A 19,638-nucleotide genomic window follows, 5' to 3' on the forward strand; every position below is an offset into this window, starting at 1 on the left:
AGACAGAAAGAGAGAGAGAGAGAGACAGACAGAAAGAGAGAGAGAGACAGACAGACAGACAGAGACAGAAAGAGAGAGAGAGACAGACAGACAGAAAGAGAGAGAGAGACAGACAGACAGACAGACAGACAGACAGAGAGAGAGAGAGACAGACAGACAGACAGAGACAGAAAGAGAGAGAGAGACAGACAGACAGAAAGAGAGAGAGAGACAGACAGACAGACAGACAGACAGACAGAAAGAGAGAGAGAGACAGACAGACAGACAGAAAGAGAGAGAGAGACAGACAGACAGACAGAAAGAGAGAGAGAGACAGACAGACAGACAGAAAGAGAGAGAGAGACAGACAGACAGACAGAAAGACAGAAAGAGAGAGAGACAGACAGACAGACAGAGACAGAAAGAGAGACAGACAGACAGACAGACAGACAGACAGACAGACAGACAGACAGACAGACAGACAGACAGACAGACAGACAGACAGACAGACAGACAGACAGACAGACAGACAGACAGACAGACAGACAGACAGACAGACAGACAGACAGACAGACAGAGAGAGAGAGAGAGCAGTTCTGATGCCAAACAGTCCCAAGACTCAATGGATCAATGCTATAATTCAATGGAATGCTTAAAGTCTAGTGGTCCATGGATCTGAATTAAAAATTTTTTATCTCCGATTTGGTAACTAAACCAGATATAATATGTTTACAAGAAACATAATAGATTCTATATTCCGGTGTACACCCTTATATGTCAGGATAGAGCAAGTGGGAATGGGTTGGCTGTGGGATTCTTGTCAAATTTGGTATTTAATTGTGGATCATGGATCTGAATTTAAAAAAAATTGATGTATGTATTCAGGGTTTGATTTGATGGTGAATGTATTCAGGATTTGATTGATGAATTTGATATTGTGGAATTAAATGTTGGAACGGGGACATGTATTAATGCATCTGCAGTGAAGATGTCCCCTCTGGATCTCATTCTCATTTCATCAATTGAAGCAGTGAGATGTGATTGGAAGGTCCATGATGGCAATCTAGGAAGTGATCACTTTCTATTGATCACGAATCTTAAATTAGAAATAGATCCTGAGGACACATAAGGAATGGTTTCTTGGAACTTTTCGAAGGCAGACTGGGGTCTTTTCTCATGTCGATGTTCCAATGACGTGAAGGAAGGGATTGTCGATAGTGATATTGACAGCCTCAATAGGAATATTGTCCTAATTATGAATAACATAGCTGGGGATACAATCCCAACTTCCAGAATTCCAGTGGGTAAGAAAATCAAAGTCCCTTGGTGGGATGAGGGTTGCAAATTAGCGATCCAGGAAAGAGGGGCAGCTCTTAAAAGAATAAGGAGAACTTAAAGAATAAGGAGCTCTTGAAAGAATAAGGAGAATAAGGTTGGAGGATGTCATGGAATATAAAAGGAAAAGGGTGTATGCTCAAAGGACTATTAAACAAGCAAAGACTGCTTCTGGGAAATTATTCTGTTCTTTCATTAATCCAGACACCCCACTTAAAACCATATGAAAAGGAGTAAAAAGTATGCAGGTTGTTAAATCTGGATGGAAGTCTATTCAGGCAATTATTTTCCAGAACTAAACCTTTTGTTCAAATATGGACAAGGCAGAGGCCGTGGGCCAATTCCTTTCTGGAAGTGGAGATGACATCATAAAGTATGATGAGTTGGAAGCTTCTACTCCCCAATTAGCAAATCAATTCCTGGGGACAACCAACGCAGTTCAGCCTCTAAATTCTTCACTTAATTTCGACTTCACTCTTCGGGAGTTAAAACAGGCTATCCAGAAGGCTAGGAATAGTGCCCCAGGTCCAGATCGGATATAGTTTCTCATATTCAAGCACTTGGATGGGCATGATCCTTCGATTTTTCAACAAGGTTTGGGCTTTTTAAAAACTCAATTGTAATCCCTATCCTTAAAGATGGGAAAGACAGTACAGCCCCATCTTAATATCGTCCAATTTCTCTTACTTCAGTTGTCTGCAAATTAATGGAGAAGATGGTGAACAATTGCTTGGTTTTCTTCCTGGAAAAGCACAACCTCCTGTTTAAGTTCCAGAGTGGGTTCAGAAAGGGACGGTCTGTTATGGACCACATTGCAACACTGGCAAATGATGCTAGGAAATCCCTAAATAACACTGAACAACAAATTTCAATTTTTTTTTTTTACTGGAGATGTGTAAAGTGATTAAGATTAATTTGGGTACGCTGATTTCAAAAATCATAACCGTTTTGCTGTATCACGTCAGGATTTTCAGGAACAGAAATATTCCCATTGCCTAGAAGTCAGGATTTCAATGAAATTTACATATGTCTTTAACATGTCTATTTCGTACAATTGTTGTTAACTTGTGTTATATTTCTTTCTTTCAGATAAAGATGAGTAGGCGTTCCTGTACCAATCATCCTGACAACTTCTGTTATGTCTGTGGTCGGTATACCAAAAAAGATCAACAGCGAAGTATATCTACAGCAGTGAAAATGAAGGCCGCCTACTTTCACTACTTCGGGTGTAAGGTGGGGGACCAAGAACAGAGCTGGGCACCACACATCTGCTGCACAAGCTGTCACACAACCTTGACTCAGTGGTTGGTGGACAAGCGCGCAAGCATGCCATTTGCGGTGCCCATGATATGGCGTGAGCCGCAGAATCATCATGATGATTGTTATTTCTGCTGCACAAGCATCGCCGGCTTCAACAAGAAGAATAAAGGTCACATCAAGTACGCTGACTGCGTCTCTGCTCGTAAACCTGTGCCTCATGATGACGAGAACCCCGTTCCAACACCTCCAGCTAATCAGAACATAGCTGTAAGCAGTGGTGAAGAGGATGGTGATGATGAACCTTTTGAACCCGACACTCAAGAATCACACCTTCTGAACCAGGGAGACTTAAATGATCTTGTAAGAGATCTCTCGCTGTCAAAGGCGAAGGCAGAGCTGCTTGGATCAAGGCTGCAGCAGTGGAATCTACTTGAACCTAACACCAAGATATCCTTGTTCAAAGCACGTCACAGAGACATGGCTGAGTTCTTTGAGATGGAAGACACGATGACATTCTGCAGTGACATCAACGGTCTGTTGAAAGAACTTGGGTGTGATCACGATCCTGCAGACTGGCGCCTCTTCATCGACTCGGGGAAGAACAGCTTGAAGGCTGTTTTGCTCCACAATGGCAACGAGAAACCATCAGTCCCACTGGCTCACGCGTTCGGCATGACAGAGACCTATGAGACTATGCGGCAGCTGCTTGATTCCATCAAGTACAATGACTTCAACTGGCACATCTGCGGAGACTTGAAAGTGGTGGCGCTGTTGTTAGGGCTGCAGTCAGGCTACACGAAATACATGTGCTTCCTTTGTCTCTGGGATAGCAGAGATGACAAGAATCACTGGACGAAGAAAGATTGGGAAGAGCGAAAAGAGCATGTACCTGGTCGACACAACGTGAAGCATGTCGCCCTTGTCGACCCAGCCAAGGTTTTCCTTCCACCACTCCACATAAAGCTCGGCTTGATGAAAAGTTTTGTACGGGCAATGGATCTGAATGGGCGTGGGTTTTTATACCTCAAGGAAAAGTTTGGCAACACCTTGTCGGAGGCCAAGATCAAGGCTGGTGTCTTTGTTGGACCGCAAATCCGACAGATTATGAAGGACGAAACTTTTCCGACAACTCTAAACCCCAAAGAGCTGGCAGCGTGGAGGAGCTTCAAAGCTGTGACGGACAACTTCTTGGGGAACGAGCGCGCGGACAACTATGAAGAAATAGTGCAGCAGCTGCTGGAGTCCTTCAGGAAACTTGGCTCCAGGATGTCCCTGAAAATCCATTTCCTACACCAGCACCTGAACTTCTTCCCTGACAACTTGGGAGCAGTCTCGGACGAGCACGGCGAGTGATTCCACCAAGAGATTTCACTCATGGAGACGCGTTACCAAGGGCGGCACAACCCGAACATGATGGGCGATTTCTGCTGGTTCCTGCATCGTGAAACTGACACAGAGCAGCACAAACGCAAAGCCAAATGCCTAAAGCATTTTTAATTACATTCTAGTGGAGTTTTTCTGTAATTTCTATAATTTTGAAGCATTCATGATGAAATAAATGAATAAATGAATTTTTGTAAATTTCATTGAAATCCTGACTTCTAGGCAATGGGAATATTTCTGTTACTGAAAATCCTGACGTGATACAGCAAAACGGTTATGATTTTTGAAATCAGCGTACCCAAATTAGTCTAAATCAGTTTACACATCTCCAGTAAAAAATTTTTGTTGTTCAGTGTAATCAGGAGTCTCTCCTGGGAGTGCTCCTTGATATCCATAAGGCATACGATTCAGTTTGGAAAGATGGCCTCCTTAATAAGATAATCAACCTCAGGATTAATGGAAGAATGCTTGAGTGGATTAGGGACTTTTTATCTCATAGATCCTTTCAGGGGAGGGTCAGTCAGAACCTCTCTTCCATTTCTCATTCAGATAAGGGCATTCCACAGGGTAGCAGCCAAAGCCCAACTCCCTTTAATATTATGATTCATGACATAGCTTCCAATTCCAAGCTTCACAGCAAGATATTTTTGTTCGCTGATGACATTGCCATGTGGATCCGTTAAAAGAGTTTAGCCCTTTCGTATTAAAAAAACTCCAGAAGGATATCCATCTTGTGGAGCAATGGGCCGTAGCCTGGGGATTTAAGCTATCAGGCAACAAGTCCAAGTTAATCATATTTTCCTGTAAGAAAAGGATTGAGGACATAGTGATGGTAGTTAATGGTACTTCCCTCAAACCATCTTCTGAAGTATCATTCTTCGGAGTCATCTTTGATAAGGGATTAACCTGGACTCCCCATGTTAAGATGCTGACTGGTAAATGTGCTACAGGCATCAATTGATTACGTTGTCTTTCTGGTACTGAGTGAGGAACACATCGTGATAGTCTTCTCCTGCTAGATAAAGCTATTATTCATTCTCATCTGGATTCTGGTGGCCTGGTCTTTGGGGATATATCCATGAGCAATCGAAAAAAGCTGGAGAATGTCCAGTCTAAAGCCATCAGTGTCTGTCTTGGTGCTTTTTTCAGCACTCCTGTTTCTGCCCTGCTGGTGGAAGCGGGCGAGATGCCCTTGTCTCTTCGCTGGGAATTTTTGAAAATGAAATATTGGGCTTGAACCACCTCATCCGGGGATAACCATCCTGGTAAAGCCTTATTTGCAAACAGCTGGGAATATCTAAAGGTTGATGGTATGGGAAACTGAATAGTTAATTGAATTTATAAGGTAAAATGCCAATTAGCTCTAGTCAGTGCTATAAGAAAGAATACAATAGATGTATGTTGGGAAAGCAAGGAGGGAGGCTTGTACGCATTCCTTAGTAGTAGTAAAAAACCTTGTAAAACCTTATCTCTGATTCACTGGCCCAGATGTCCAGGGCAAGAAATCACAATCCCTTTCCTCCCTTCACCCGGACCATCTGGAGCAAGCACCAATAAGAGACCATTTCTCATCCTGTGTTTGTGATTTTAACCTTACAAAGTTTCGTCTGTTGCTTCTTCAAAAGGCCTCTCTTTGTTCATTTAATTTCCTTTGATGTATTAACCACACCCTGGTGAGATCACATACATACTCATTATACTCTATGTAAAGTTTTTGCTTGCGACATTGCTCCAGGCTAAGCTTCCTTGTGCACAAGCTTGTCTTTTATTTGTTACTGAATAAACAGCTTAAACTGAACGAAAAGTTCTGTCTCGAGGTGGCCAAAACTTCCCTGACAAAGGGAACTCCACTTCCCCGCCTTTCGGCCGTGCATGCAAAATGACTGGAAGGGAATCCAACCCCATTTCCTCAGCAATCAAACCCCATCATAAAATTTCTCTTTGGGCCTGCTGGACCCTTGAACCCTCTCGCCTCCATGTGGATCTCTGGGGGGGGGGGGGGAAACGGACACGGTTAATCCTGCGGTGACATGCAATCAGGCTATTGAGTTTATCAATTCAAATTGGAGTCAATCATTGCATGTATATACAAATGGCTCCAAAGAACCTTCTGTTGGAAGGACAGCTGCAGCAATATGCGTCCCTGATCACAGGGTGGTTAAGGCATTTCGACGAACTAATCATCTCTCAGTTTTTCTCGACTTAACTATTTGCCATAGTTTTGGCTCTGGAATTGATAATTGAGTTTAATCCTCTGAGTGTGGTTATCCTCCACAATTCACTTTCTGCGTTAAAGGCATTGGAATCCTTACAGGATGGTTGTCGGAATGACTTGGTGCTTGAAGTTTGGAATTTGGTTAATATTGTGAAGTGGAGGGGTCTATGCCTGGTGTTGGCTTAATGGTTAGGGTGGTGGGCTTGGGATCTTAGGGTCCTGAGTTCAATTCCTGCTCAGCTGTTGAATTAATACCAGGTGGGGTTAACTCAGCCTGTCATCCTTCCGAGGTCGGCAAAATGAGTGCCAGCTTGCTGGTATCCTGTGTCGGAGTGGAGACCCATACAGGATTGTGCCCAATAGCCAAGGAGATTGCTTAGGCAGCACCAACACTCTGCACCGAGTATGATCCCGATGGATGGATGGATGGATGGATGGAGGAGCCTGGTGGTCGACCTATGCTGGATCCCTGCTCATGTCGGCATTGGTGGAAATGAGGCCTGTGATCTAGGGGTGAAGCATGTCCTTAAACTGGAAAATATCACCCAAATCCCCCTGGGACCATCGGAAATTATTAGTCTGGCCAAGGACCAGATCGAGAAAATATGGTAATTTCAGTGAGACTCCAGCACGAAGGGAAGATTCTGTCACATGGTGCATCTGGATATGGAACCTCGAGTTAAACTTCCCATGCTCTCCCGGAGAGACCAGGTTGCTCTTGGTAGGCTAAGACTCGGGCACTGCCGCCTAAATTCATATCTACATAAAATTGGGTGCCCCATTCTGAGATTCTCTGACCTTAAGCAGCTGAGGAGCATCTCCAATTAACAACAAGATGGTTGCTTATGGGTCAAGTTTGGGAAGCATTTCAATGAGAGGACATATTGTTACGAATCTGGAAGCCATGAGCACTCAACATACAGGTCCTATAGAACAGTTATATCGGTAAGTATGTGGTTTTTTTTTTTTAGTTAGGGTCCCCGTCCCTCATTTAATGGGTGAATAAATGTACATGCGCTGCGAGTTATTTTGATAGTTAGGGTTTTTACATCACTCACAACAACTACGGCTACTAAATCAACAACTACAACAACGCCATCTTTGCTCTCACCGCGACAGCCCTCTGCTCCCGGCATTCTCCGCGCGTTTGCCGGTATGCGTGCGTGTTCGGAATTCGTTCGGGGATGGAATTCCATTCCCAAATATGGTCATGAACCGGTTCGCTTGGCAGCGCGCCAAGTAAGGGAATGTGTCGTGTCCCACCCACTGAGGACGGGCCACGCCTGAGAGCGATAAAAGGAAAGGAGAGGAGAGCAAATATTTGGGGGAATCTGCTCGAGTGACAGAGGAAGAATTTGCGCCCGTTCAAAACGCATCTCTCGAGGTTGGGCAAAAAGCATCTCGTCGCTGGCGTGCTCTGGTTCCCGGGTCATCTTGTCTCGTGGCTAGTGTGGTTTGCATCTGGCTGCCCTTGGTCCATTCGTTCTGACTGCTGCTCCGGGAAGGTGCGGATGTCGAGCCACGCGGCCAGGTAGCATGCTACTTTCTCATCCCTCAGCTCGTCTTCCCTCCGAGCTGAAGGGATAATAAAGACCATTTTGGGTCCGTTTCTTTTGGGTGTGCATCTGTCTGTAGGAATTGTTTAAGTGCTTGTGTGTAAATTTGCATTCTCTATTAGTGGTGATAACTCCTCCCATAGGTGCTTCCCTCATTTCCCCGATGACTGTGAATAAATATCCCATTTGTTAAATGTATCAGTTTGTTGCTGTGTTTCTTCCATTGGCTTAGCATGATGCGTGTTGGTGACCTACAAAGGCTGTTGCCGCTGTAAATGTACATTTGAACCGATGGGACTTCGGCAACCATCCGCTCGGGTTGCGCACGCTAACGGCTCGACTCGTACGAGTGCGTCGAGGGTGTGAATACTCGGTAACTCGCCACGTGGATCTCTAGGTATTTTGAAGATTGGCAAATAACCCTGCACCACAGGTCAGGTCAGGTATGGGAGCATGTGCCAGAACAACGCGTCGCTGCATCCACTTTCTGCCGGTACTCCAGGGGCCTCCATCTGGCCATCCCCCAGGCAGATGCCAGGCCCATCCCCATCTCCTTGAGATGATGGTCAACCTGCTGCAACCACGAGGCACGTGGTCGGCCCACTGGCCTCCTCCACTCATGAGACTCCCTCGCTGAGAGAATCTGGTGAGCAGGATCAGCGTCAGGAAAACGAGCCACATGTCCATACAGCCGCAACTGACACTCACGGACTATGCAGGTAACAAATCTCATCCGAGTCTCTCTCAGCAACCGCTCGTTGGACACAAAATCCGACCAGCGATAGCCAAGGATTCTCCGAAGAGACCTGGTACCAAAGGAATTAAGTCTCCGTCTCAGATCCTTGGTCAGAGTCCAAGTCTCGCATCCATAGAGCAAGACTGGAAGTACCAAGGACCTGAAGACTCGGACTTTCGTACTCCTGCACAGGTACCGGCAGCGCCACACCCCATGATCCAGTGAATCCATGACTCCCCAGGCCCGACCCAGATGTCTATTGACCTCTGACTCACAGCCAGCAGAGACATGAATATCACTGCCAGCGATAGTGGAATTATTGACTCTTCACGGTCTGGTAAAGGACCCGTACTCTGAGTATTCCGAAAGGTACGATCTAGATTGCGGGTGTTCAGTGGAGTCGACCCTGCTGCCCCACCTAGTGGTCGTGCTCGCAGCCGATACCCGGCTCCACAACAATATATGTGAGCGGGGCATTGTGACCACCGGTGTTGGAATCTCGGAGGAATTACAAGGCATAGCATTATACTCGGTTAGCTCTGGGAGTAGCAGGTGAACGATTCCATCAAAATATTTGATAACTAGATTCCTGACAAGCCTACCACTGGCTGCAACAGTTCCAGAGCATGTCTTGAATTCATAAGGCATGAGATTATTTGGCACGTTGAAGTCGTCAGAGTTTGTTGCGGCCCAGAGATCAATTTGACTGGTCATCCAACGCAGCATAAGTTTTCTGAAAACTTTTGGGATCATCAGCAATGAATAGTTTCACAAGACAAGTTTTGGAACAGGACCTTCCTATGGATCCACTACTACCAAGTTGGTACACCTGTTAACCACTGAACGGTCACTCCTTGCCATGCTTTTGAAGCCCATCTGACACTCTCTCAGGATTTGAGGAGTCACTGGTAAATTGTTTCCCTGCCAGTCCGTCAAGAGTTGCACAACTGGCATCATGAAGTACTGAGCAATGACGGGTGGTGTCACATTGAGAACAACGTTATTCCACTTTACACTCCTTCGCTGAATGGTTAGTTTACAGAGCACATCTGGTACATATTTACCCTGCACTCATGCAGAAAAAAGCGGGGTTAAGCGATCGATGGCATATATCGTGCATTTTGCTAAGAGTGTACATCGAAACTTTACCACGTTACATGACCATGTGAAATAGCCGTCACCCTTTTGAGGTCAACGTCGGCCACAGGTCAACATCGCCCAATTTTCTAAGATCCCCAATTTTCATCTGATGAAATTTGAACAGCATTTTCATATCATCTCATGAAATTTAAAGTCGATCACCAAAAGCCAAAAGGTCAATTTAGACCAAATTTCTAAAATTGTCATTTTTATCCAATTGATTGAAATTTGAAGAAGATTTGCATATCAGGTCACCAAATTCAATCATCCAATATTTTTGAGGTCAAAATGTTAAAGACCTAATTTCTAAAAATGAGAGACAGGGTTAAAAACCATATTATATATATATATATATATATATATATATATATATATATATATATATATATATATATATATATATATATATATATATATATATATATATATATATCTATCTATCTATATATATATATATATATCTATCTATATATATATATATATATATATATATATATATATATATATATATATATATATATATATCTATCTATATATATATATATATATATATATATATATATATCTATCTATATATATATATCTATCTATATATATATATATATATATATATATATATATATATATCTATCTATATATATATATATATATATATATATATATATATATATCTATCTATATATATATATATATATATATATATATATATATATATATATATATATATATATATATATATATATATATATTGTTACGGCTGTGGAAATTCGCAGAGCACCATATACAGTGGGGAGAACAAGTATTTGATACACTGCCGATTTTGCAGGTTTTCCCACTTACAAAGCACGTGGAGGTCTGTAATTTTTATCATAGGTACACTTCAACTGTGAAAGACGGAATCTAAAACAAAAATCCTGAAAATCACATTGTATGATTTTTAAAGAATTAATTTGCATTTTATTGCATGAAATAAGTATTTGATCACCTACCAACCAGTAAGAATTCCGGCTCTCACAGACCTGTTAGTTTTGTCTTTAAGAACCCCTCCCATTCTCCATTCATTACCTGTATTAACTGCACCTGTTTGAACTCATTATCTGCATAAAAGACAGCTGTCCACACTCAATCAATCAGACTCCAACCTCTCCACAATGGGCAAGACCAGAGAGCTGTCTAAGGACATCAGGGACAAAAATTGTAGACTTGCACAAGGCTGGGATGGGCTACAGGACAATAGGCAAGCAGCTTGGTGAGAAGGCAACAACTGTTGGCGCAATTATTAGAAAATGGAAGACGTTCAAGATAAGTCAATCTCCCTCGGTCTGGGGCTCCATGCAAGATCTCACCTTGTGGAGCCTCAATGATCATGAGAAAGGTGAGGGATCAGCCCAGAACTACACGGCAGGACCTGGTCAATGACCTGAAGAGAGCTGGGACCACAGTATCAAAGAAAACCACAAGTAACACACTCCGCCGTCATGGATTAAAATCCTGTAGCGCAAGCAAGGTCCCTCTGCTCAAGCCAGCGCATGTCCATGCCCGTCTGAAGTTTGCCAATGACCATCTGGATGATCCAGAGGAGGAATGGGAGAAGGTCATGTGGTCTGATGAGAACAAAATAGAACTTTTGGTTTAAACTCTACTCGCCGTGTTTGGAGGAAGAAGAAGGATGAGTACAACCCCAAGAACACCATCCCAACCATGAAGCATGGAGGTGGAAACGTCATTCTTTGGGGATGCTTTTCTGCAAAGGGGACAGGACGACTGCACCGTATTGAGGGGAGGATGGATGGGGCCATGTATCGCGAGATCTTGGCCAACAACCTCCTTCCCTTAACAAGAGCATTGAAGATGGGGCGTGGCTGGGTCTTCCAACATGACAACGACCCGAAACACACAACCAGGGCAGCTTAGGAGTGGCTCCGAAAGAAGCATCTCAAGGTCCTGGAGTGGCCCAGCCAGTCTCCAGACCTGAACGCAATAGAAAATCTTTGGAGGGAGCTGAAAGTCTGTGTTGCCCAGCGACAGCCCCGAAACCTGAAGGATCTGGAGATCTGTATGGAGGAGTGGGCCAAAATCCCTGCTGCAGTCTGTGCAAACCTGGTTAAGAACTATAGGAAACGTCTGATCTCTGTACCAAATATTAAAGTTCTGTTTTTCTGATGTATCAAATACTTATTTCATGCAATAAAATGCAAATTAATTCTTTAAAAATCATACAATGTGATTTTCAGGATTTTTGTTTTAGATTCCGTCTTTCACAGTTGAAGTGTACCTATGATAAAAATTACAGACCTCAACGTGCTTTGAAAGTGGGAAAACCTGCAAAATCGGCAGTGTTTCAAATACTTGTTCTCACCAACTGTAGGTCCTTAGATCAGTTATGCCGATAAGTCTGTGTTCAGATAGATTTCCCCACCGTTGTCGAATGGGATTTATTCGTGTGATCAGGGCTGTGATCTTTGAGATAGTGTTTTTCTTTTACTATCGTTATTTTGGACCAACCGCTATTACTACCACGACGAACAGCCACCAACCCACAACAACCACGATCACTACCACCACCTTCTCGTCAACCGCCCGACCATCACGAATGCCAGCATCACCTTCTCCACAACCGCATTTCAACGACCACACCACTACCTCAACAACCACACCACAAACCTCTCCACATCGAATAACATCTACACCATGGATACTCATCAAGAAAGGGAACAAAGGCAACGGTAGGAAAACCCATTGCTCCTGCGGAGTGCGGGCAGAACCACAGCTCTGAAGAGAGAAGTTCCGATAACGCCTGGGACTTCCCCTCCCCCTTTCCCTGCTTTCCCGCACACCGGAGGGGGGAGGGGCTGATAAAGCCAGGGTTCAAAGTTGATGTAAAGGAGGGGCCTGATTTTAGGTGGACAACGCCCCTGGCGACACACTCCTTTGGCGGCAACAACCACGAACTTCTGGAAGTTTCCCACGCGTGCTGGAAGTAGGGAGGGGCGACGCGCCGCGGGTATAAAGTACGGGCTGAGGAGAGGGTCGAGGTCTGTCTGGAGGTCGTGGTCGCTCGCAGAGTAGTCAGCTGCGGGAGGTTGTGGAGGCGTGTGGAAAGGAGGAGAGAGCACAGCGGAGCCAAGGCATGTGGCCTGCTGAGCCGTGCCTTACCGTGGGTCATGGAGACGGGACGCCGCGGGCCGCCCCAGTGAGGTGAAGGTAGCCAGCCCGGTCTCGCGGAGCCTCTGCGGTCTACACGGCTCCATGTCAATAAAGACCCCAAGGGGTCCAGTCTGCCCCTCGTCTGTCCTGGGGTTTTTCTTTGCTTTCGAATGAACGTTGTGGCACCTTGTCCGCTAAGTAGAATTGTTAAGTGCATGTACATAATAAAAAGACGGTCGTAGCTCTTTGACTTGCTTGTCTTTTGTCCCTCACCCGTGTCTGCTGTAAATAAATGCATGCGCGTTTTGCTTGATTGATACATGACTGCATAAGTGTTGTTTGTTAATAAATGTGCTTGTTTAAATGTACCCCGTTCGTTGCGTCTTTTCCCTAATTGAACTGCCATCTTGTACTCGGAATATAGTTGTTTTTTAAATAGCCGGTAAAGCGATCCGGTCCAACGGGGGTCGCGATCACACCCTGCTGGGTTATCCCAAACGGAGCGAGCTGCATTAAGCGGCTTGTGTCCCAGCGGCCCCGTTGAGGTACAATCTCTCGGTAATCTACCCACGCGATTAATTAGGTATATCGACAATTCGGCGATTGACCCTGTAGCACGGGTAGAGTACGGATGAGGTTGTGGTGCAGTTAAAAACACACCCGTGGCTGGTTTTTGGCGTTGATCCGGAAAGCCGCGACTGGATTGTCCGTTCGGTGGGCGAGACGGCCTCCATAACAATATCTCTACATCTTCTTCTTCTTCTTCTTCTTTCGGCTGCTCCCGTTTGGGGTCGCCGCAGCGGATCATCCGTATGATCCGCATAGTGATTTGGCACATGTTTTACGCCGGATGCCCTTCCTGACGCAACCCTGGTCGCCTCTTACGACACAGGGATATGGTACACCTATTTTAACCGGGGTATACACCGGCCCAGTCTACTGGTACTCATTTCGCCGACCTCGGAAGGATGACAGGCTGAGTCAACCCCCTGGTGTATTAATTCAGTGGCCCAACGGGGCTTGAACTCAGGACCTTTTGGATCCCAAGCCACTGCCCTAACCACTGCGCCAACACCAGGCTCCATATATATATATATATATATATATATATATATATATATATATATATATATATCTATATCTATATATACTCATGACATCTCAAAAAGTTGTGGATGACTTTTGACAAAACTAGGTGGATTTGAGTTCGTTTGGTGACAAAAGAGTTGGCTCGTCCCAAGTCCTTCTCAAGACTACGCGAGGTATGTGTTCTATGAATACCATCTAGTTTCTATTGGTGAAGAAGTACGAGTCTGGATTGCAATGTTTTACTTTGAATGTTCTGCAATGTGCAAGAGGATGTTTGGTCCTATGAATAGGGCAGAATTGTTGTGGATCTTCTATTCGACGATGAGTGTGCTGACTTTCAGAAGGTGAGGTGACGACTGTGGTTGGTTGCTCAATAATCTGTAGCAGAAATTCACCCATGACCTGGGTCTTGCTTACTCTGACCTGTGGACGAGTGTCACGCATGAAGGCAGACATTTTTCATTTCTTCGTCGTGAGTGGAGCTTTCACTTTCGTAGCCGAAGAATGTGATCCGTCATCATATCCCAAGGAAACCATCAGACTGAGGATATTTTGAATCTTTGCAATGCACCGAATGAAGGATGCAAGCATCAAAAATGTTGGAAAGGTGACATTATGGGCTGCTTTATAGTTGAAAGTCTCCCTCCTCAAATGATCCACAAGGTTAGGTGGAAGCTTTGCTCCGATTGGTTTGAGGAACAGAGATTTATCCAAAGCCGAAAGTCCGAGAAAGGAACCATCGTTTTTGGCGGCCTCGATTTATTTGATGATGTCGCTAAACTTCTGAAAAGTTTTGCAGTCATGAAGAAAGACTTGAGGCAAAAGTTATAGTTTGTTTTGCAGTGATTGTGTAACTGCTTCACCACTGCTGAATTTTTCTTCTTGAAGGTGATTCCAGACATTCTCCAAACCGACATCAGGGTTAGAAATGTGCTCGGTTAAGATGCTCTACGAGTGCTTTGGATTCTGAACTATCAGCCATATGTCAAACCATGAGGTTAAGCTGTTCATCAGATGCTAGCCTACTCTGATCATGTTCTAGAAGGCTGCACACCATGTCCTTAATTTCTCAGCCTTATCAAACAGAAATCCTATTGAAACCAAGTCTCGATGAGAGAAATAATTTGCAGTCCTGCATGGCAGGCATCGGTGTTGGCCTGATTGATGGCTTGACTTCTCGACCCAAAAGTGAATCGCGAAACACTGGTAATGTTGTTGCTGGTTGCATTGTATGTCTTCATAGCATATGCAGGTACAGCGTGAGTGTACATTGGATTTGGTGAAAAATAGCCCAATTGGTTGTCAATCGTAATCCCACTGGATGGTGATGTATGCCTGCTGTTGGTTTAATAGTTAGGGTAGTGGGCTTGGGATCCTTGGCTCCTGAGTTCAAATCATGCTCAGCCATTTAAATAATAGTCGGTGGGTTTGACTCAGCCTGTCATCCTTCTGAGGTCTGCAAAGTGAGTAACAGCTTGCTGGGATGATTGAGCCATTCGAGTATCCTTCATCGGAGTAGCAAAATGTCCAGGATTGTGTCCAACAGCCCAGCAGACTGCTTCAGCAGCACCAACACTGAACAGAGTATGGTTCCAATGGACGGTGATTGATACAAGGTCAGTATACAGGGTGGGATATTGATTGGTCATAATGGGAGCCAGGTTTGTGACCCACGAGCTCATAGTGGGGGTCAATGTGCAGCCGTGACACAGAGGATTGGAGGATAACAACATGAAGGTTGTGTATGAGGCATGAATTGGTGTCTGGTGAGTTGCATACGATAAACCAGGAACTGGCATAGTGTTATACTGAGCAGACAGAACTTGCCTGTTGGACACATTTAATGTTGATGAGTTCTCCAGGGATGCTTGTGCTGCAGCGTTGACAGCTGGTGAAAGGCAGTCATTCTGAAATGACACTGGTTAGAGCGATGTACGTAGCTCTCTCAGCACGTACCTGGGTAAATGCTGGAATACCGTCAATATCATGTTCAGATCGAATGGATGGCGAAGATGAGGCATTCCTGAACAACAGCATTCCAACCTTCTCTGCAGATGTAGGTGATCCAGCTGCCAAAATCTTGTCTAATTTGTCCCAACGCAGAGAGTCAGTAATCTCCTCAAAGTGGTCTTCAGCCACAGCAGCATCTTCCTCCCGTTTAAGCCGATTGAGATATACAGTATCTTTTGTTGCGCCGCAGCGGAGATGACGTGACACATGGGTGGAGCATAAATATACATGAGGCAAAACATGAATACGCATGAAGCATAATTTAAATTTGCATGAGGCAAGATGTGCATGGAACATAATATACATTTTATATTCAAACTTAGTTACATTACATCTCTTGCTCTGTGAGCTGCCTGACCTCACTCCCCTCAACTAGCAGACAAACAACCCTCTTGACCTGGTACATGCACTCCAGACAGCTGACAGCAAGGTAGACAAGGTTTGACCACTGGAGGTTGGCTGGTGTTGGTACCTCTCGTCGATGATCCAAGCCTTCTGGGGGGCCTAAATTGTGAGGCCTGGCTGCTCCGTACCATGAGGGCATAGCCGAGCCACCAGTTGTCGGCCTTGATGGCCCACTCAGCTGCCTCGATGGTGATCTGAGCAATGTTGTTCAGAACAAGCTCTTCTCCATGTTTATTTCCAGGAATAGTCACAAGGATTTTGTTTTCGGCTATCCTTATTGTCAGCGAAACAGAGGAACTGGGACATCTGGGAAGTGCTCCTTGTGTCTGTTGAATAGGAGCTCTTGGGCAGTCACGGGCAGCCATGCAGCTGACAAGGATGGGGTCGGCTATCCTTGTCGCCACTGATCTGGCCGCCACTGGTCCACAAACCGATACCACCCCAAGCAGCTTGGTAGAGCCTTTCGCATTTCTTGGCACTGGACCCAGTCTGGCTTCAGACAAATTGCTTTCATTAAGGTTCTAATGGTGGCGTCTTTTGCCCTGTGGTCAACCTCAACTTATTTGTAATGGCCCACATGATGCTTCAGCCAGTCATGGGGCATTTCACCTGCAATTTGTGGAGGCTGGCCCTGGTCAACACATGACCTGGACTTCCTCTGGTCCAGCCAGTCCAGAAAGGTCTCGAGATTGGGTAGGGCACAGTGTAGACCTCACCCCAGATGATGACCCGGGGCACGAACATTTGGACCATGCAGTGACACGTCCACTCCTGCTGCTCGCTCCCACTGGAAGAAGCCATGGTAGGTTTGCATCTTCAACCCTTTGGGGAGCATGCTCTCGGGGATATCTTTGGCCAGCTGCCAATATTCGGGCTTCGGGGTTTAGGCCGCAGACTCCTACAGTGTGTTGATCTGATCTACTAGCCCTTGTCATTTCAAAATGTATTTCACTGCTCGAATTTCAAAATTTAAACTGTCGAATTGACCTTGGCAGATTCCAACTGCTAATAAAAAAAGTGTGTTCATTTGTCCAATTCAGACATTGACACTGTGTGGTGTTTAGTCTGACCAATCACTAATCACTTGCTAAGCCTGCCATTCCTTATCAACCGTTTTGTTGGAGTGCTTCATAGTGGTGGGAAGAATCAATTCCAATGCACTCAATTCTTGATTCCATCCATGAAATTGAAAGAAATCGAGTAGCAAAGTGGAATCGACAAGCAATTCCTACTTCTGAGAAATGAGCATTGTTTTTTTTTTGTTGTTGTTTTTCGGGTAAATTTTTTTCGTCCCCGTTAGGCATGTTCTGGTTTCACATGGCCTGGCAATGCATCAATTGAAAAGGAACACACCAGTGGGGCATCATGTTTGCTCTATAGCAGGAAAAGTAAGTCACTTGCAAACTAAACATGCCCTAAGTGCGTGTTCCTTTTTAAATGACTAGCAAGGCATTTAGAGTTGTCTGGTAAAGTGTGCTGATTGCTTTGCTGATGGATGGGTAGTCAATAAATTGACTGTTAAGTGATAAGTATTTGAGTATTAAAGTTTTCATAAGATGTCGTTCAAAAAGTCCAGAAGTGCAGTTTGGAACTCTTTCGGGAAGGTTCAGAAGACAGTACGAAGATTGCATGATCACTTTGTTCAATAGACATTGCTCATCACCAATACATGAAATATGCTAAAACATTTGAAAACAATACACCTTCCCTTCCTCTCCCCTCATGTAGGATTGATAGATAATTTCAAACCTCTGATTTGATCATAAATTGCAAATAGTACAAGTCTGCGTTTAAAAACGTGTCTGGAAACATCCTTTAGTCATATTCAATGCCATTTGAATGAAAGAGAAGACCTCAAAATTACCACAACAGGACTCACCATTCCAATTCTTTACCATTTTGAACATATTTGCAGCTCGGGTGTACATCTCACATGCTTCTTCCAGTTTGGATGAACCTCTGGTTAAAGAGAGGACAGTATAGTTATGAATATTTCTGTTTTCAAAATGTCCATTTAAGAATGTTCAAAATGTGCACTATATGATAATTTCATAATGTTCAAATTGTGTTTTATTTGATCATTAAAAATGTTCAAAATGAGCACTGCATGATCATTTAAAATGTTCAAAATGTGTTGTACACGATCATTTTATAATATTCTAAATGTACACGATATGATCATTTAAAATATTAAAAAAATGTACTGCATGATTATTTTCAAATATTAAAATGTGAATGACATGATTATTTTAAAATGTGTATGACATGATTATTTTAAAATGTGTATGACATGATCATTTCAGCATAATAAAATTGTGTATTGCATGATGATTTTAAAATATTCAAAATGTGCACCGCATGATCATTTGAAATGTTCAAAATGTGCTCTACAGGATCATATTAAAAGTTCATAATGTACACTACATGATCATTTAAAATGTTTATAATATACACGACCTGATCATATAAAAAGTTTATAATGTACACTATATGATCATTTGAAATGTTCAAAATGCGCACTGCATGTTCATTTAAAATATTCCAAGTTTGCACTGCAGGATCATGAAAAATGCTAAAAAAAAAAAGTTCATATGTATTACATGATCATTTAAAATGTTCAAAATGTGTTGCACATGATCCTTGCATAATATTCAAAATGTGCACTATATGATCATTTAAAATATACAAAATGTGCACTGCAGGATCATTTAAAATGTTCAAAATGTGGACTGCATGATCATTTAAAATGTTCAAAATGTGGACTGCATGATCATTTAAAATGTTCAAAATGTGGAGTGCATGATCATTTAAAATGTTCAAAATGTGGAGTGCATGATCATTTAAAATGTTCAAAATGTGGAGTGCATGATCATTTAAAATGTTCAAAATGTGGACTGCATGATCATTTAAAATGTTCAAAATGTGGAGTGCATGATCATTTAAAATGTTCAAAATGTGGAGTGCATGATCATTTAAAATGTTCAAAATGTGGAGTGCATGATCATTTAAAATGTTCAAAATGTGGAGTGCATGATCATTTAAAATGTTCAAAATGTGGAGTGCATGATCATTTAAAATGTTCAAAATGTGGACTGCATGATCATTTAAAATGTTCAAAATGTGGACTGCATGATCATTTAAAATGTTCAAAATGTGGACTGCATGATCATTTAAAATGTTCAAAATGTGGACTGCATGATCATTTAAAATGTTCAAAATGTGGACTGCATGATCATTTAAAATGTTCAAAATGTGGACTGCATGATCATTTAAAATGTTCAAAATGTGGACTGCATGATCATTTAAAATGTTCAAAATGTGGACTGCATGATCATTTAAAATGTTCAAAATGTGGACTGCATGATCATTTAAAATGTTCAAAA

At 43.3% G+C, this 19,638-nt stretch overlaps 1 protein-coding gene across 5 annotated transcripts in view; it reads right to left on the reverse strand.

The window, feature by feature from the left end:
* LOC147020879 (alpha-soluble NSF attachment protein-like) overlaps positions 1–19,638 on the reverse strand; it is a 148,432-nt gene that overhangs the window by 107,016 nt on the left and 21,778 nt on the right. For all 5 annotated transcript variants that reach the window (XM_085896604.1, XM_085896601.1, XM_085896603.1 and 2 more), the window contains one exon: positions 18,135–18,214. In XM_085896604.1, the coding sequence (XP_085752730.1) occupies positions 18,135–18,183 (49 nt within the window). In that variant the 5' untranslated portion in view covers positions 18,184–18,214. The remainder of the gene's footprint in view (positions 1–18,134; positions 18,215–19,638) is intronic.

The sequence above is a fragment of the Eptatretus burgeri genome, chromosome 9, assembly GCF_056783735.1.
Source record: "Eptatretus burgeri isolate ZD-2024b chromosome 9, Ebu_testis_v1, whole genome shotgun sequence".
NCBI classification, from domain to species: domain Eukaryota; kingdom Metazoa; phylum Chordata; class Myxini; order Myxiniformes; family Myxinidae; genus Eptatretus; species Eptatretus burgeri.